Genomic DNA, 18,437 nt, shown 5'->3' on the forward strand with positions numbered 1-18,437 from the left:
CATTTTCTAAGAGATATGTCCAATCAGGTGTTTGAACCATTCAAAATAAGGAAGGAATATATGTAAAATGTTTTAAAATTGGAGATAGAGTTGATGTCCAAGGTTTACCAACCCAAACCATTCCTATTCTTTTCTTTTTATTTACCCTGTCCAATGCTTTGCAGTCTGCTTTTCTTTTATGTGCATTTTGTTTTGAGATTGGGTTAATTGTATTTTGGTTTTAATATTGAAATAATTATTTTATGTGTTTATTTATTTATTTTTTATTCCATATGGTCTAATATTTATTAAAAAAAATTAATTTGATTTCTTTCTTTAAAGGATAAAGATTTGACAGCATAATATATATACAAAAGAGAGTTAACCTCTCAAACTTGACTTTCGTCAAACTTCTTTTCTTTTCCCGCAATGCTTTCTCTCGTATGTTTCCAGTAATAGTCATGTTACGTTACTTGATTCGGCTCAACCTTTCACATTGAATACAAGTTTTTCAATTCAATGATTGATTAAAGCATAACAAGAGCAAAATAGAATTAGTTTCATTCTAAACAAAAATATAACATACTGTGAAAGATACAAAGAATGAATTTCATTCACATGTGAGGGATTGATTTGCTTTCATAGTTGATATTGAACCAAGTTACTTGCCATTCAAAGTTGATATTGAACCAACAATCGTTTGCAATAAAATAATCTTTTTGTTTCATATCATATTATTTAACATCATAAAATCTTTACCCTTTTTGTTTTTGTTGTGTTTATTAATGACAGAGATTCAAGATTAGAAATTTCAAAATGAGTTTCAATTTGTGAGCCAACTTGATTTATTATGGATTCGAACTAAGTTCGGTCGAGAAAAAATTAATTTTTTTTTAAAAATGGGTTGAATTCAACCCAACTCACTTAACCCATGAGTTAAAAGAGTTCGAGCTGGGTTGAAGATGGGTTGACCCACTTAACCCACCAACATTTTTTTACCTTTTTTTTAATTTTTTTAATAATTATTTACTACTCCTAATTATATAAGCTCAGATGTTAGAATGTTGTTTAATAATATTTGAATAGTTTGAATGTTTAATTAATTTGATTGACAAATTATATATGTTCATACTTTAATTTTTAACTATAATCTTTGTAGTAAATTATCCAAGCAACCGTTTTATAAACAAATTTTTCTAAATTAGCATGACAAAAATGTGTAATTTTTTATTTATATTTTGTTGAATAGCATGACAGAAAATGTGTAATATTAGTCATGTTTTCTTGGACTATATGGATACTTTCTTGAAAACAATTTATAATATATTGGTGGTGAGAATGATGAAGACATTGGTTCTTGATTCGTATTGTGATTGTCATCTCATGGGTTGCTTAAAAAATTATTTAAATATTTGAATACATAAAAATAAATAAATAAATATTTTTTTATGTGGGTTAGTGAGTCAACCCACTTAACTCACCAACCTGTGGTGGGTTGAGCCGGATTGCAAAACTTTTGGCTCACCATACAGTGAGCTGGATTGGGTTCACTCATTTTCAACCCGACTCGTAGTGAGCCAACACGTGTGAGCTGGGTTGATTATCTATTCAAGATGTTGCTGAAGTGAAACCAAGGGAGGGCTTGAGGTTTGTCATGTGACATTATATATGACATTTCCTTTATGTACCCTTTTGTCTTTTAATATTACATATATTTAATTTAAGAGATTTAATTCAATGACTTTGTGGAAGAAAAAATTATTTAATTTTAATTTATTTTCATGTCTTGAATGATGAGATCAGATTCAATAACTTTTTGAAGGAAAAAGTTATATAACTTTTGTTCATTTTAATAATATCTTAACCTACTCCATTTTTTTCTTTCAAAAAAAATCACTGAATTCACCCTCTTTAATTTGCATACCTTTCTTTGTTTATATTCTATAAATTAAGATTATATATGTAATTTACATTTTCATAGCATCGCCAAAATTTTGTGGCATTATTGGTTTTTCTGTTATCTCAGCACACCCACAAACAATGGTGATTAGTATGAATTTCATAGTTGTGTCAAATAATTGTTAAGATTCTTCTGTAATGTATTCACCTTAACCATGGTGATTAATCAACTTAACATCAACTTTATGTTCTTTTGCCTCTGAATTGTTATTGATTAGTTTCCTTTTCTAATTTATATATATATATATATATATATATATATATATATATATATATATATATATATATATATATATATATATAATGTAATTTAACCTAAATATTCTAACGCCTTTTCTGTCCTTTTATTACTTTTTTTTTGTCATTCACCTTTTTATTATTTTCTCTTTCTTTGCCATTGCTACCTAAGTAACTCTTTTCACAACACCTATTTGCCACCACCACAACATAAATTGAAATGATTGAAATTGATGAGTAAGGCCTAGAATTTTGGACATGTTTGATGAAAAGCTTGACCGGGTCACTTTGTAATTTTGATTGGTTCATACAGTGAATCAATTTTGTGTCTTAAATTCTTCACATGCTTTTACCAACCATGGGAAAACACCAAGTTATTATTCTTGATTGGTGAAGATTTAAATGGTGTGCGATTTATTTGTTCTCATTTTAGTGTGCTGAAAATTTTGCAATTTTCAATGGAAGTAATTATTTACTATTGTGATAATAGTTTAAGCACTAACGCGATTGTATACTTAACTTCGCTCGAGTCTTTTTAGCTAATAGCTTTGAGTGAAGAAAGGTATTTTGTTAAGCTTTGAGTGTTTTTTCTAGTTGGGTTAGGTAGGTTTGGATAGCATCACATGCATAGACCCATTATACCCTTAGGGAAGGGACCATGGTTAAGATTAGGTTGTTTTTTGATTATTGGTTTCATAGTACAAAACAATGGAATGTAAATTAGAGTGCACAATAGTAAGATATGATAGAAGCCCACGAATGTCTTTATGTGCGTCTCTGGAGACGGATCAGAAGAAAATTCAAATTAACAGTCAAAATTCTATTTTTTTTTATGATTAACCTATTTCAAATGTAAGAATTAAGAAAACCTTGCATTCATCTTCTATAAATATCAATTATAGATCCATTATAATAATCTTAGAATAACCTTAAAGAAGGAAACGTGGTTAAGTTTATAACGATTATAAATATAGGTATTTTGTAGGATTTTGATACTTGAAAAGTTTTTGTTTACAAATTTTTCTTTTCATGTCAATTGAGTTTCTTTTTGAGCCAATTGAGTCTCAAAACTTTGTTAAAAAATGACTTTCGTATCTTGTAACAGTTTAAGGTCCAACGCTTTTGTGAGAACCGAAGGAAGCAAAGACACACGAGGAGAAAACTTTATGCAAGTTTCCCATGTCTAAAGAAAGCGAATGAGAAAACTTCAAAATAAACCAGACTCAAAATTCTACTTCTTAACTGTAAAAATAGAATCATCTACCACTCCTTTGAAAAGGAAAGCAACAAGACTGTGTTGAGTTTGCATAAAGGAGAAATCTAACTTAAGTCATCCTTTTAGATTCCATACAGAAGATTAAGTGAAAAGGAGCGATGTAAACTGCAGTTCAGGATCAAAGTTTTAGGCCATTTTGGTTCATGAATTCCTGTGCTAAAGGATAGTTTTTGGTTTCATATATCCACTTGCATGTCTTCGTCAAGATTGGGACGACAATTCAGGTCTATTTCTCCTGCACTGCGTTCACCCTTCTTAACACAACCTTTGTTTATGCTTCCCTCTCTCTCTGAGAGACATGCACCATCTCCTTCATCTCTGTCATAAATATCATCATCATTCTGGATACCATGGAGTTGCTTCTTACGCGTCAAAAGGGTGTCCAAACGGTGTTTCACAGTGATGCAGGTAAGGCAAGTGCATCCAGAACGGTGCCTCGGATGTTTGGTGCTGTCTCCAGCTGATGAATCACCAGGGTCAGCAACATTATCATCCAAAACTCCTCAACGTTCAACAATTAATTGTCTAAGTTTCAGTTTAATCAACTGGAATAAAGACTGAATCTATGGAGATTATTACAGAATTTGGATTCTCTGCTGATTTTTTTGTGTATTATTTTTTTACTGTGTTTTCATAATACACTGATTACCACTGATTTCAACGTCTTAAAATATATTAAAAAGATATTTAAAATTACCACTAATTTCAATGTCTTAAAATATATTAAAAAGATGTCTTAAAATATATTAAAAAGATATTTAAAATATCAGTATATTTTTATTATCCAGCAAAGGATAGCACGAAAAAAACCCAATAAAAAATGTGGACTCGATTACTACATGATATTTTAAAAGATGACCTATTGTTTCAATGTTAACAAAAATGCAGGAGCTCTACAGCTTTAGAATCTAAATATACACAGTAATTACAGAATTGTAAAAAGTGGAGAGTAGGATCATCACACCTTTGTCGATTACAGTAATATTATCTGATTCTTTTGGACTCATTTCTTCTGATGCAAAGCTCAAAGAACTGAAAAGCCATTGTATGTAAGAACCATAGACCATGCATGAAATGCAAGTAGAGCATAATAGAATTTGAATTTGAAAAAGGATATATCATTATTTCTTCTATGAAGGACTACTTTTTCGGTCTTAAAATTTTTTATCTTGATGCCTATTTTTTAACTCTGATACAAACACTAAACAAGGAACTTCATCAACCACTTATCCTCCTTAATTACCTCAGGACCACTATTCCTTTTCACCACAGAATCCAATGGGAGTAATCTACTACACTTTCTTTAACATATCGAATGCAAGAAAACAGAATGAAAATTTTGAAGACAAGATCAAGCTACAAAAACTAGTGATAAAACTGTCACTCCCCAATCAAAATTTTCTGCTGGATTAAATATAAATAAGACTTATGCAATGTGTTCAATCTTACCCTGATGAACGAGCATTGATTGTAGTTCTCTTTCCAAAGACCGGGGGTTCCTAAATGAATGAAAATGAAGTCATATATTAGCTGAATAACAGAAATTTTAATGTAATGCTTCAAAGCAAACCAATATAATAAAAAGATGCACAGCCATGGCAGTGGCACTCATACTTACCTCATATTCCTCAAATTCTTGGTCCTCAATTGCTACGATACTGGCTTTGACACTAGGCGCTGGACAAAGCAAGTCCTGAGCTTCTTCCCATGTAACTCTCAACTCCATGGCATCTTCATTATGTATGAGCAACCTCTTGCACATAGGTCCAATATTTTGAGTCTTTTCTGAAACTGAAATTGGTAGTTGTACCAAATCGTTGTTTACCATCTCAGAATTTTCAGTTCGAAGACACTCAGCAATTCCAGTACCCAAACGGAAATGCTCTGAACATTTATTTAAGTAAGCATCACCATTCGCTTTCCTTGTCTGGAGAGGATCATGATAACTATTTCCTGCAGTTGTACCAGAAAAGGTTTTTTCCTTTGTTGGAAAAACATTGGAATTACCAGCAGAAGCATCCTGTTTCAATAATAATCATTTGTTAATTTTATGAAAAAAAAAATACATCATACACGCATTATCAAAAGAAGAGACAACGAACAGTGAAATAGAAAATAATGTCAGAACCTGTGTATCTGTAGAATCTGATGCCCTTCTAAAACCCAAAACAAATTTGCCTCCAGGATCTATCCGACTAAATATCACTGCAGCAGAATAAGTTTACAGCCATGAAACACATTTACTTCTGATCACATTTTCAAACAAAATCAGAAAACCGAATAAATTTTTTCAGTAAAGTATTAAACAGCAACGAAACAAGTATGTGCGTAGATCAGTGCCCAGATGAAATTATATACCAATGTCGCCAGCATTTAGTTGCAAGGCCTGTATGCAAGGGGTTACTCCCTCTAATACATACATTCTACTGTTGTTATTAGGCCAAAATCTAAACTGAAATGTCCACTCATTTCCCTTCACATCTTTCATATGCAAAGGAACACCATCTGATTGTGAAATAGGAGGAAAGTAAGCCTGAAATTCATGTGCAAATTGTTACATCAGATATGCTGCAATTAAAAGGTGGTAACATATTTCTTTATTAGAAAACTTTTTACAAGAATGTTGCATGCATGAACATGTGCACAAACAGATAGAGACAGAAATGAAATGAATAAAGGGTTACCTCAGCGCAAGATTTTGGCAGAACAAGACGACCAATTCGACCTGCATCACTGGCACTCAGTACCTTCTCAAATAAAGGCACTATAGTAGATTTCAAGCTGTGATTATATAGTTAAGGAAACGGGTATAATGAATTAACTGTATAACAGAGTTTAATGCAGATGCTGTGTAAATATTGTAAATTAGAATTCATAAATTAGAATTTGATCAGAGATTCTCAGTATTCTTTCTCTTCTCTCTTTTTCAAGTGCATCCCACACACTGCTGTTGCCAACTTACTAAATAGTTTTCTCTCAACCATCTCACAGACTCCAACTACTACGTCTCTTTCATCTTTATTTATACTTAAACCTCTTGAGGATCTATTTATTTCAATCAACCCTCTTTCAATTTTTTTTTTTGCTTCTTATAGTTTTTTTTTTAATAAAAATATACTCTTATTGATAACATAAAATTAAAAATATTTTTAATTGTATCACGTTATAATTATTAAGCACTTTAATGGATAATTTTACTGAACACTTATATTTTAATGAACTATAGCAGTTTAACGGTTTTCAATTACTAATTATCTTTTCGGCGTTCCGGTTACGGTAACAAAAATAAAGTTCATATATCAATATTAATATATTAAAGTATGATGTTGAAATAATAAAATAAATACTGTTAATAATATAGAAATTATAACAAATAGAATTATATAAAAGTATATAAAAACTAATAGTTAAATGCAATAAATTTATTATCTGTCGTTATCAAAAACTTATGCGATAAAAGGGTAAAAATATGAAAATTCAATCCTATATATAACAGGTATGAATAAAAGAATAGAAAATTAATATATAATAATATATTACCTTTTGTAGGGCAGATGCTGATTAAAGAAAAAACAAGCTTATGTAAAGTAGAAGAAAAATAATAGACAGTTTATGGACAAGAAGGAAATAAATATAAAAAACTGGAATTTTAAAAATAAAAAAACTTGAAATAGTATATAAAAGATGTTAAAAATTATTAAAAAAAATATTAGTAGTAGTATAGAGAAATTATATAACAAATTATTGAACCATATTGAATAATATATATATATATATATATATATATATATATATATATATATATATATATATATATATATATATATATATATATATATATATAAACGGTAGTAAGTAGTAAGATATTATATTTTTGCTGATAAAAAAATCAAAGCTATTTTATTTTAAATTTTTTCCTAACATTTTTATTAATTTATTTCACCTTTTAGATGTATTATTCATTATAGACGATCTTGTTCAAATTAGACAATAACATTATAGTATAGGCAAAAGAAATCTCTTTTCCATATGGAATACAATTGTATACTCACTCACTTTTCATTTAATGAATTGATTTCATTATTAAGTATCTAATTTTTTTACCATTAATACAATTTTGATATAACAACTATTTTGGACCTACAACAAAACTTTCTATATTAATAGATTTTATTAACTTCTATATATATATATATATTGTGTTGTTTCTATTAAAATCAGCAAATAATGCCATGTAACGTGAGAAAGAGTTTTCCACAAATATATATATATATATATATATATATATATATATATATATATATATATATATATATATATATATATATAATCATAAACTATATATACTTAGTTAAAACACAAAATTTGAAATAAATTATTACATAACTTTTCTATTTTTTCAATTATTTATAGTAATAAATAAACTTATTTATATTTTTTTTATAAACATTTTATTAGTAAGCAAATATTACTCCCAACAAATTTGTATATCTCTTGTCAAATGAAGTTAAAAAATCCCTAATAAAAAATGTAATTCTGGTGGGTGATTCAACCTTTTAGACGACAGTGGACAGCATAAAATATTTCTCTCTCAAACCTCTCAAACTCAAACTAATTCTTTCATCTTTGTTTACTTAGTAAGTCTCTATTCTATTGTATTTTTTCCTATGCTTTTTTTACATAAATTTTTCAATGACCTTTAATTAGTTTAAATTTTTCATTGTAAATCTGTTGTTTTTAAAAATTGTTTATTGTGAATTTTAATTATATAAAAATAAGCATTTATGATATGTAATGCAGAGGCTAAAAGGAACTATTTAGCATAAATATAAAAGGATACTCTCCAGATAATTGCTGAAGCTCTTGGTCTGTAATTCTAGGCCAGTATCGAGAAAGTAACATATTCTTGCCTTTCCCATCAGTAGGTGGCCGTGCAACACGCTCTTGAGAAATCATTCCATTGCTTGATTCCATTATGGATATTGCATTCATCAATGGTTTAGGCATAATGGAAAGAGGTCTTTTCCCTTGATGAAAGGAAGAAGATGATGTTTTACCATCAAATCTCCTTTCTGCAATCTCTGAAGCAGAAGGTACCACAGAGTTTCCTGATGAGGCTCCCAGAGACATATTCAATGAACTTGATCTCTGCATACTTCTACTCTCCCATGTTGGTCTGTTATTTTCTAATGCACTAAACTTCAATGAATAATTAGACGGTTTCATCATATTTGAAAATCTCATTTCTTCTCTGTTTAGATCAATACATGAATCTATGTCATCTCTCTTAGCTTGAGGCCAACGGCTGGATTCTCTACCATCAACAATTCTGCGCATCTGCATAAATTTTCTTTTGCTAGAACCATCAAGGAATAGTCTGTCATCAATATGTTCAGTATGACGATCACTTGCATGATTTTTTGCTGATCTAATAGACCTTCCAGTCTCCTGTATCTGCAACAAAAACATCAAATCAAATAATAATGAGATAATATAGCAGTAGGAATTCATCAACTGTTGAAAATTATTACAAGCTATAAAAGACTTTGTCACATAAAACAATAGGAGATCAAGACTAGAAGCAAGATGAAGAACATAATTGGAAAATTAACAGTATGACAGAAGGAGAGACAGTCAGAAATTAGGAATGGGGAAAATTAGAACAAGTAACATTACATTACATGAGTGACATTAAGTACGTTTGCTTCTTTTTAAAATTTGCATCATCTGGCATTACATTTTCTGTTTTATAACACAATCACAACTTCACAATTGTTTGAAAGGTAACAAGGCTGCATTCGATCCTTACGATTTCAGCAACAGTATTCACATTTGAGAGAGAGTAATTTTTGTGATAATTTAGACATGAATGTACTGTTGTAGAAATACAATTCGGCAAAAATATGAGATTGACTAAAATATACATAGCAAGAACCATATTAGTTACTAAGGAAATAAACTCGAAGCCTGGAAATCATCCTTCAAAAATAAATACTCAGATTAACCTTACCAGAGGAATTTGAGAAGCCCTCAAACAGGTTGAGCAACCTATACCTCCAAAATCAAGGTATTCAAAAGAAAACCTTGATATTATGCATCCACAGTGGATAGACTGCAAACCAAGTCAAAAAATACACTAAGGAGAAAAAGCCAAGACTTGAATAGAATTTAAATAGAAAAAAGATATTTTACTGCTTACCTTGTTGCAAAAGTTGCACTCTCTCCAACCAGTTTGATGCAGGTGGAATTTTTCACAGAAAATTGAATTGGCATACGCAGATCTAAAGCAAAAAAAGTGACACATTAAGGAAATTCACGCAGTCACAGTTACGGTCACAAACACTGTAAAATCCTTGACCTCAGAAACTGTGGTGACCAAATAATACTCATCCATTTTAAAAGAGTCAAACTCACAAAATCGCCCAACAGCGAAAAAATCCATCAAAATTCAGCACAGAAAAAGAAAAAAGGAGATAAATCAAATTTTACCCGCACTTATCGCAGAGCCTAGCGAATCCACCCGATCGCAGAGGCCACCCTTTCTTCCACTCTCTCGCATACCCATTCTTGCAAGCACCATTCATGCAAACATCGAGCTCCATCCACTGCAAACGCAAAACCCTAGAAACAACACAAAAACGGATTAAAATGACAGACAGATTTCGAGATAAATAGGAACAACAAAACCAACCTCGGAAAAACAAAACAAGTCTGAGGTGCTTTCTGTGTGCTGCAACAACAATACACTTACAGTGGCGAAGGAATTTGGAAACGTGAAGTATTGTTGTTGTGTTTGGGTAAGAGAGAGAAAGTGAATGAGTATATATAGAGAGAGAAAGAGAGTGCATGCAAAGTTGGAAAAGAACGCGGTTTTACATAATAAAGGTTGAAGAGAAGTGCGAAAAAGGCATGCAGAAGACCGCTAACCTTAACAACAGATTTTCCTTATCACTCTCTTTTCCCTTCTCTTCACACTAAGCTTACTGTTTCTCCAGGTTGACTTTAACGCTCACCCTCTCTCACCAATTCCTCTTATTTAATACTTCAATTAATTTAAATATATGTATTTATGTCACAATTAATTTTTCAAAACAGAAATATGTTGCTTTTTGCATGATACTCAAATCCTGACAAAAATGAATAAATATTAATAAAAAAAAACTGTTTACTATTTATTGGGTTTGAATGTGTGCCAAAAATAATAATTAAGTTCATTTGATTATTGGTCTCACAAAATAAATTTATGTTTTGTAAATTATCATAAGAAAAAGGATTAAATATATTTTTTTTCACTTAACTTTTCGTAAAAATTATAATCGGTCAATCTTTGAAATTTTATTCTAATCTATTCTTTAAACTTTAGAAATATATGGATTTAATCTTTTTAATTATATTTTGTTAATTTTATTTGATGTTTCAAACACGTTTCATGATCACATTTGAGTTTTTTAGACCATTTGACATATCTTCATTTCAATGTTAAATAAGAAACACGCTTGAAACATCAAATAAATTTAACAAAATTAGTTAAAAAGATTAAATTCACATACTTTTAAGGATGAAAACTGAATTAGGTTAAAGTTTCAAAGATAGACTAATTATTTTCACAATTTAAGAGATCAAAAATATATTTAACCCTAAAAAAAGAGTTTCTAAATTAATGACATCACATAAATGTTTTTTTAAAGGTTTTTGATTTAATTTTGTTGATAAATGGTATATTTTACAGAATTTTAATTTTAGTTTTTAAGTAAAATTAAATTCTTGTAATTTTATTTATAGATCAAATAGTTTAATGCCATTGTTTACTTTCAACTATATGTTTGTTTATCGGTGTATTGTTTAAGTTATATCTTAAAATAACTTTTCTATAAATAATTATAAGAATTTGAATTTTTTAAAAAAAATAAAATAAAAAATGTCAAAATATACCGGTATCAATAAAAATTTTAAGGAAATATTAGTAAAAATACATACTGGTACGTTATTTTTCTTATGATAATAAAAAATTAAAAAATTATAATTATTATGGTATTAAATATTAATCATTTTTATGACTTTAATGTAAATAGTTTTTATTATTTCATAGGTAGTTTTATAATTAAAAATAAATAAATTTAAAAAGACCGTCAGGTTGAAAAAAAAATAGCAGATTGATAAAATAAAAATTTTAATTTAAAAAAAAATTTAGAGGTAAATTTGGAAAACAAGGACACAAATAGAAATTTCTCCTTTATATGTATAGATAGAGCACCCCTTAAGTGCTCTTTCTTAATTATATCAATTCTTTGCTGATAAAAAAAAAGAAATATATATATATATATATATATATATATATATATATATATATGAAAGTATTGAATAAACATTAAATTCAATCATTAATAATTATAAACACTTTAACGATCATTTTATTGCACTTATATCTTAATAAATTATGAATTTAGCCACTTTAACCTATCTTTTAAACTAGTTTGGGTTCATATGTGAATATTAATAGGTTTAATAATGCTTCGAGTGTATTTAGTGTTATTCGAATATTTAATCTAACAAGTTGTTTAATATTTATTCGATTTAATCTTTTCATCTATGTGTTTTAATATCTATTGCTAAGTTGTTTTTCTTTTTATCTATTTATTAGAATAACAGAACAATTAGGGTTCGACATTTTAGGTTTATTGTGCAGAAGTGCATGTTTTTTCTCATAGACAAGTCAACTACTTTTTATTGGTCGGATAGAAAAAAACGTTGCAACTATTTCACTGTGGTAGTGACTTCCTTCACCTCGTGGTGGTCTCCTGATATGCTTGGTAATGTAGAGGGAGAAACAAGATAAATAAAAAAATAAAAGAAAAAATAATAATATTTCAATATTGATTAAAAGAAATGGATATCAAAAGTTAAAAAGGTATAATTGATTGAAAAATTTGTTTTGACGAAAGGTCTAAATGAATAAAAGAAAAAAAATATATAATATAATACTTAAAACTATGAAAAATTTTATCCACTAATATTGGGTACTCAATTCAGAGAATCTAATTTTATTAAAAATTAAATATTTATTTGAACGATATTATAATATATTAAAGTATTATGTTGTAATAATAAACAAAAAATTGTAAATATATATATATATATATAATAGTATATTCTTTCAACATTTTAATAAAATACTCAGCCTACTTTTTCTTTAATATATAATAGTATATTCTTTTGGTTAGTTGATTTGATTATAACTTTAACAGTTATGCTATATAGTATTGTTCTTATAGAAATCAGTAGATAAAGTGCATAGTGGGAAAAGTGTTGTGTATGAAAAATTTACAAAACTTAGAATACATTTTAGAGTACTGATATATTTTTTTAATATATAATTTTTGAGTTTTTTTTTGGATGAATGAGTAATAATAAGTTAAGACTTCTTACCTGAAATAAATGTATTTATTAACAGACTTCAGACTGAAATTACTGATTTAGTAGCTAAAAGTATATGATGGTTTGGTCTGGGCCACCATAGGCCCATTCATTTTCTAAGACAGTTTGTGCATGAGATGGTACATGTAGCAGTAAACTATTAAAAAATCAGCAGTTAAATCCAAAAATTATCATTTTACCCTTAATTAATTTTTACCTACTAGTGGGTGAAAGTAATGAATGAAATTTACTGTGTTTTCACTTTTCTTTGTTTTTTATCTGGTAGTGGGTGAAAACAGAGCTTTGCACCCCTCAAAACACTTTTTTCTTCTTTCTATTTTTTCCACAGTTTCTTCTAGTTCCACAATGCTTTCGAACTTTCGTCTGTGGTCTTGTCTGTTCTTCAAGGTGTCAGTGGTCCCTGACTTCAAGCTCATCCTCTTGTTGAAGATGCCATTTTTGTCGACATCTGCTTCAGAAATTGTGATGTAGATGTCGATATCCGTTTCATGAATTCCTGAAACGAATCTCGACATCCATTTCGTAATGTCGAGATCTGTTTCACAAATTTTTGAAACGGATCTCGACATCCGTTTCACACAAAAAAAAATACAAAATAGATCTCGAAATCCGTTTTGCAATTTAACGAAACGGATCAATACATCCGTTTTAATAAAAAACCAAAAAAAATATCGAAATGGATGTCGAAATCCGTTTCATAAATTTCTAAAACAAATTTTGAGATCCGTTTCAAAAAAAAAAAAAAAGACGATCTCGACCTTCTTATAAGCCTGGCAGATTAAAGCTATTAAAACATTCATTGATGGCACACATGGCATAGAGCATACAACACCATTCAATGAGAAAACAAATGATGTTCCTCGTGTCTTTGCCATATAACCTCATTTTCCTTCGACAATTCCTCAATGCTTTGCACTACCTGTTGTATATCCATACCTTGGCTCCTAGAATCATCCGTGGTCACAAAATCTTCTGCAAGTGGAGTTGGGATCTTGTTTCATCGAGATCCACGGTGGTGCCAACTGTTCCGGCAAAAAATTTGTGTTCCTCACCGAAGACAAAAAGTAAGAACTTTCTTGATTTAGATAAAATTAAGAACACTAAGATTAAAATAGTTCTTTCACTTCTAAATAAGTGAGTGTTTTATCTATAGAAAAAGAAAAGTTAGACATAATCTCCACTCCACTCCACTCCCACAATCAAGAATCTTCCCGTTACAAGAAATATCCAACAATATTATCCTAATTCTCCGTCGATAAACTTATCTTACCTTCTGTTTTCTCCTTTGCCCAACACCCTTTAGAGTCAGTCCAAAACTTTCTTGTTCGGACTGAGCCTGTAAGTGCATTATGAGACATGACCTTCTTTGAGTCATATCCACGTTCATCTTTACCTCTAATTTGATCCTTTCCGTAGTTGAATTCAAATCCTAGTTGAATTCAAATCCTAGCTCGACCCAAATCCTAAGAGATCATCCCATAACTTTAAGAGATCTTCAGTGAAACTCATGACTTTATGACAAATCTTAATTGAGTTGGAATTGAAAACGTGTGGGGATGGTACAATTTTAAATTTTTATTTATTGAAATTTTGTACATAAAAGTTTACTCAAACAATTGATATGAAAATGTTGTCTCCATCAAAATCCTGCTAAAATTAAACTGATACTTCAATTAATGATAAATTTTTTGAAGGTACACAAAAGTAATGTTGCAAATTATTTATTGTCATTATTTTTTTTGAAATGTCCTTTTTATGAATATGAGCTGTGCAACTTCTACATGGTTGGGTGGTAGCCTCAAGTTGGTTTAAAGGATTAGTGATGGATGAGGACAAGTGAACAACTACCAACCCTACCATTCAAAGAATAATATTTTGGATAGATTTAAATGTTATGCTATTTTGTAATATTTTGAATATTTTTCTTCTATTACGTTATCATCGAAGGAAAAGGTAACATCACACCTAACATGGAAAGTACAGTGGTGAGAAGAAGAAGATAGATGAAATGCGGGTAAAGCATTGGAAGGCAGAGAATATTAGAGACAAAAGTGTGGGTTTTATTACAAAACCATCTCAAAACCATTCATGAGTTGAAGTTGTGAGAGATTTACAATGGGACCAACACAGAGACATCACCACAACATACCCAATGGGAGGCCAATTATACATGGCATGGAGCAACCCCATTTTGAAACATTGATGATACAGGGAGAGTAAGAAAGAAAAAATAATAAAGGGGATTGGTAATGATGATGTGATGAAGTCTAAAAGGACCTTGGCTTTGCAACAATGGTGGAATGCTTTAGTATGTGCAAGCTAAACTGTCCTCCTTTCTCACTAGTGTCAATCTGGGACTGCCCAGGGGGAGGCAAGAGCTCAAAGTTTTGGACCAAACGTCCCAAAGTGATGCCAAGAATGGGCAATGCAAGAATGATTCCGGGGCAGCTTCTTCTCCCAACACCAAACGGAAGGTACCTGAAGTCATTGCCATTCGCTTCCACATGCGACTCCTCTTCGAAGAACCTCTCTGGCCTGAACTCTTCTGGCTTCTTCCAGTGTGCAGGGTTGTTCGCCAGCCACCATGCATTCACCAAAATCTTGCTCTCCGCTGGGATGTCAAACCCACCAAGCTTAGCATCGTGGAGGTTCATGTGTGGGACAAGGAGAGGGATTGCCATTCTAAGACGAAGGGTTTCCTTCACCACTGCTTGAAGGTATGGAAGTTTTTGAATATCTGGTTCAGTCACCTGGTGTCCTGGTCCAAGAACTCTCTCAATCTCATCCCTCACTTTCTGCTGGATCTCTGGGTGGTTCACAAGCTCAGCAATACCCCATTCAATTGACCACAGAGTTGTTTCAATTGCTGTTCCATAAACACAGTTCATACATCAGAAAAAAAAAAATCACCAAACAATTTTCATGATTGCATCTTAATCATTCTTTTTCCTCTTTTACCTTGTAATTCAAAAGCAAAACAAGTAGACAATCTTATACTTTTGGCTAATGTAGGCCCACCTACCCAAATTTGGTCACCGTCATTACCTACTACCGGTACCACCATTTTACTATTACCCAACTTACATTTAGGACCACCATTAAATAATTAAAAATGGTAAAAAGTTAGGAGAGAGAAATAGATAAGAACAAGTCTCCATATAAGGTGACACGTCAGAATAAATAAGTTGACAAAATATATGAGTGAGTCCCCACATAGCGTGGGAGGAGTACCCACCCTGCACTTCAATCTTCCACCTAACCCATTTTGATAAATTCAATGAATACCTAAATGTCTACGTGTCCCGTTTCACCCCTTTAAATCACGACGCAAATTTTCCCGTGTGCTTATTAAATACCGTTATGTTTGGTATCTCTCATAAATGAAGAACAATGAATAATATATCAGTATTGTAATCCGTATCAATCTCATACTCTTTTTTCCGTAGAGAATAAATAAGCTAAATTTGTGAAAAAGAATCGGTCAAATTGTTGTTGTTCAGTAACTTTCGAAAATAAACAAATGAGTTGGGCGTTAGTTGACGATGCTGAAAAGATAACTATAATGGCCGAAGTTAATATATACAAGCAATTATTTAGTATTTTGTGACAATAATAGAAGGGAGAGCATCTTACCAGCAACGTTGATGTTCTCAACAATGTAAAGCACGTTGTCCTCGTTGATCTCGCCCTTTTTCTCAGCATCCAAAATGTGATCGATAGCACATTTAAGTCCTTCGTTGTTAGTGCTCTTCGAGCTTCCAATATTCCTGTTTTAATTCACATTTATTTAATTAATCACAAATAAATTCTTACTACTATGCTTTTTAGTTACTCCGTAACGTCAAATTTCTATCAGTAAAATTGGCTATTTAATTTTGGACGGTCTCATCAATGATCACACTGATAAAAAGCAAAAAAAGCAATAGGAGTTCTTTTCAAGCATAACAAAATTTACTTTCCACCTCAGTTGAAGTTTAGCACGTTTTGTACCCATTAAAAGAATATTATAAACCAAGAAAGAGAGAGAGAGGAACTTTTTGACTCAATCAAAGCTACTGGTGCCCCAATCACCAAGATGCAAAACTGGTAAGGATTCTTAAAAGGGACACAGAAAGTACTAAAAGGAAAAGTAAGAAACCAAATGATTGAAAACACAAAAAATAAAGCATGGATCGGAAAAACGATAATCAAGAGAAAAAATGATTTCAGCTTTATCTTCAAATTTTAAGCAATGTCACGCTATTAATTAATAATTCCCAGAAACTTGTACCATTTTTTAAGTTTCCCTCTCTCAGAACCATTTACCAAGAATTACAGTAAAAAATTATAAAAAATACTAACAACCAGTTAGAATTTGGCAGAAAGGGGTGTTGCAGTGAAAAAACGAAGGAAGAAAAGGAAACAAAACACTTACTTCCTCTCGTCGACGAAGTAATCCTTGAAAAGCTTCAACCTGGTTTCTTTCACCTCCTTGCAAATCTTCAAGTAACCCTTCAAGAAGGGTCTCAAGATGGGAATGAAATCGCCGTAGTTATACTCGAAGCTCTGAGCCAAGCGACTCCTCTCGCCGTTCAGCGCTCTGAGACGCTGGAACAGAGGGTCCTCCTCGCTCTCGAATCTCCGGTCGAACATGATGCGGTACATGTTGTTGTACATCATGAGCTGGAGCCTGCGGCGGATGACCAAGCCGGAGACGGCCGCGTCGGGGTTCTTCCTGACGTCGTCCACGACGGCGGCGGCCTCGGCCTCCCAACCGTGGCGGTACTGCTGGACGACCTTGTTGGTGAAGAAGGGCACGGTCATGATGCGGCGCATCTTGCGCCAGTGCTCGCCGTAGACGGTGAAGACCATGTCCTGGCCCTCGCCGGTGAAGATGTCGAAGACGACGTTGCGGGTGCGGGAGCCGAACTCCACGCCCTGCGTGTGCAGCACCTCCTTGGCGAGGTCCGGCGAGGAAACCACCACCAGGTTGCGCTGGCCCATGCGGAGGAGGAAGATGTCGCCGAAGCGCTTGGCGAGTTGGGTGAGGTTGCGGTGGTTGAGGTCGTCGCCGACCTGGAGCCAGTTGCCGAAGATGGGCACGGGGAGTGGGCCCGGCGGGAGCTTGAAGCGCTTGCCGCGGACCTTGGAGACAACAATGGCTACCACGGCCGCTAGGAAGAGGCCGAGGAGGGTCTTCTCCAGGAGGAGGAGATCCATTTTGGTGACGTGACGGTGGTGAATTGAGAAAAGTGTTACGGTTTGGTTAATTTGGTTTGTTGAGTGATTTGGAAAGCGTGGCGCGTTTGTGAGGGTTTTATAGAAGGGATTGTGACGGTAGCTGGAAGAGTGTTAGGTGGAGCTTGTGGTTCGTGCGCTGTGTTTCTTATGTACTACGAATACGTTTCATTTTATTTTCTTTCTAACAATTTATTAACCAAATCATTTTTTATTATTTTCTTAAATCACTAAATTATGCCTATTTTCAATGTGGACGTGACCATTTTCTATATTAATTATTTTAATTGTGTGATTGCATTACTCTTTAAGTAGTGGATGTGATGTGAAGAGC

At 31.9% G+C, this 18,437-nt stretch overlaps 2 protein-coding genes and 1 long non-coding RNA gene across 4 annotated transcripts; 1 reads left to right on the forward strand and 2 right to left on the reverse strand.

Annotated features, from left to right (window-relative positions):
• Positions 1-3,403: 3,403 nt before the first annotated feature.
• On the reverse strand, positions 3,404-10,405 carry LOC114195467 (B3 domain-containing protein Os07g0679700-like). 2 transcript variants are annotated; one of them, XM_085665514.1, is made up of 12 exons: positions 10,143-10,405; positions 9,941-10,072; positions 9,651-9,732; positions 9,462-9,563; positions 8,292-8,905; positions 6,136-6,232; positions 5,810-5,984; positions 5,580-5,656; positions 5,070-5,471; positions 4,901-4,950; positions 4,416-4,483; positions 3,404-3,911 (listed from the first exon to the last, which is right to left on the reverse strand). In XM_085665514.1, exons 2-12 carry the CDS (start codon positions 10,051-10,053, stop codon positions 3,628-3,630), a joined length of 2,064 nt encoding a protein of 687 aa, XP_085521640.1. In that variant the 5' UTR covers positions 10,054-10,072; positions 10,143-10,405; the 3' UTR covers positions 3,404-3,627. The 2 variants fall into 2 exon arrangements, with proteins under 2 accessions (XP_085521640.1, XP_085521641.1); XM_085665515.1 differs by having other exon boundaries at positions 3,404-3,953.
• A 3,162-nt stretch (positions 10,406-13,567) lies between these two features.
• Positions 13,568-15,263, forward strand: LOC146884435 (uncharacterized). The gene is made up of 2 exons (XR_014984161.1): positions 13,568-13,950; positions 14,834-15,263. It is a non-coding gene; the product is annotated as an uncharacterized LOC146884435 (long non-coding RNA).
• LOC114193905 (trans-cinnamate 4-monooxygenase) lies at positions 14,926-18,189 on the reverse strand. The gene is made up of 3 exons (XM_028083891.2): positions 17,301-18,189; positions 16,520-16,653; positions 14,926-15,752 (listed from the first exon to the last, which is right to left on the reverse strand). The coding sequence occupies exons 1-3, from the start codon at positions 18,083-18,085 to the stop codon at positions 15,154-15,156; spliced, it is 1,518 nt and encodes a 505-aa protein (XP_027939692.1). The 5' UTR covers positions 18,086-18,189; the 3' UTR covers positions 14,926-15,153.
• Between the last annotated feature and the right edge of the window lie 248 nt (positions 18,190-18,437).

Source organism: Vigna unguiculata, chromosome 8 (genome assembly GCF_037176805.1).
Source record: "Vigna unguiculata cultivar grain cowpea cultivar isolate G323 ecotype 2 chromosome 8, ASM3717680v1, whole genome shotgun sequence".
Classification (NCBI taxonomy): Eukaryota; Viridiplantae; Streptophyta; class Magnoliopsida; order Fabales; family Fabaceae; genus Vigna; species Vigna unguiculata.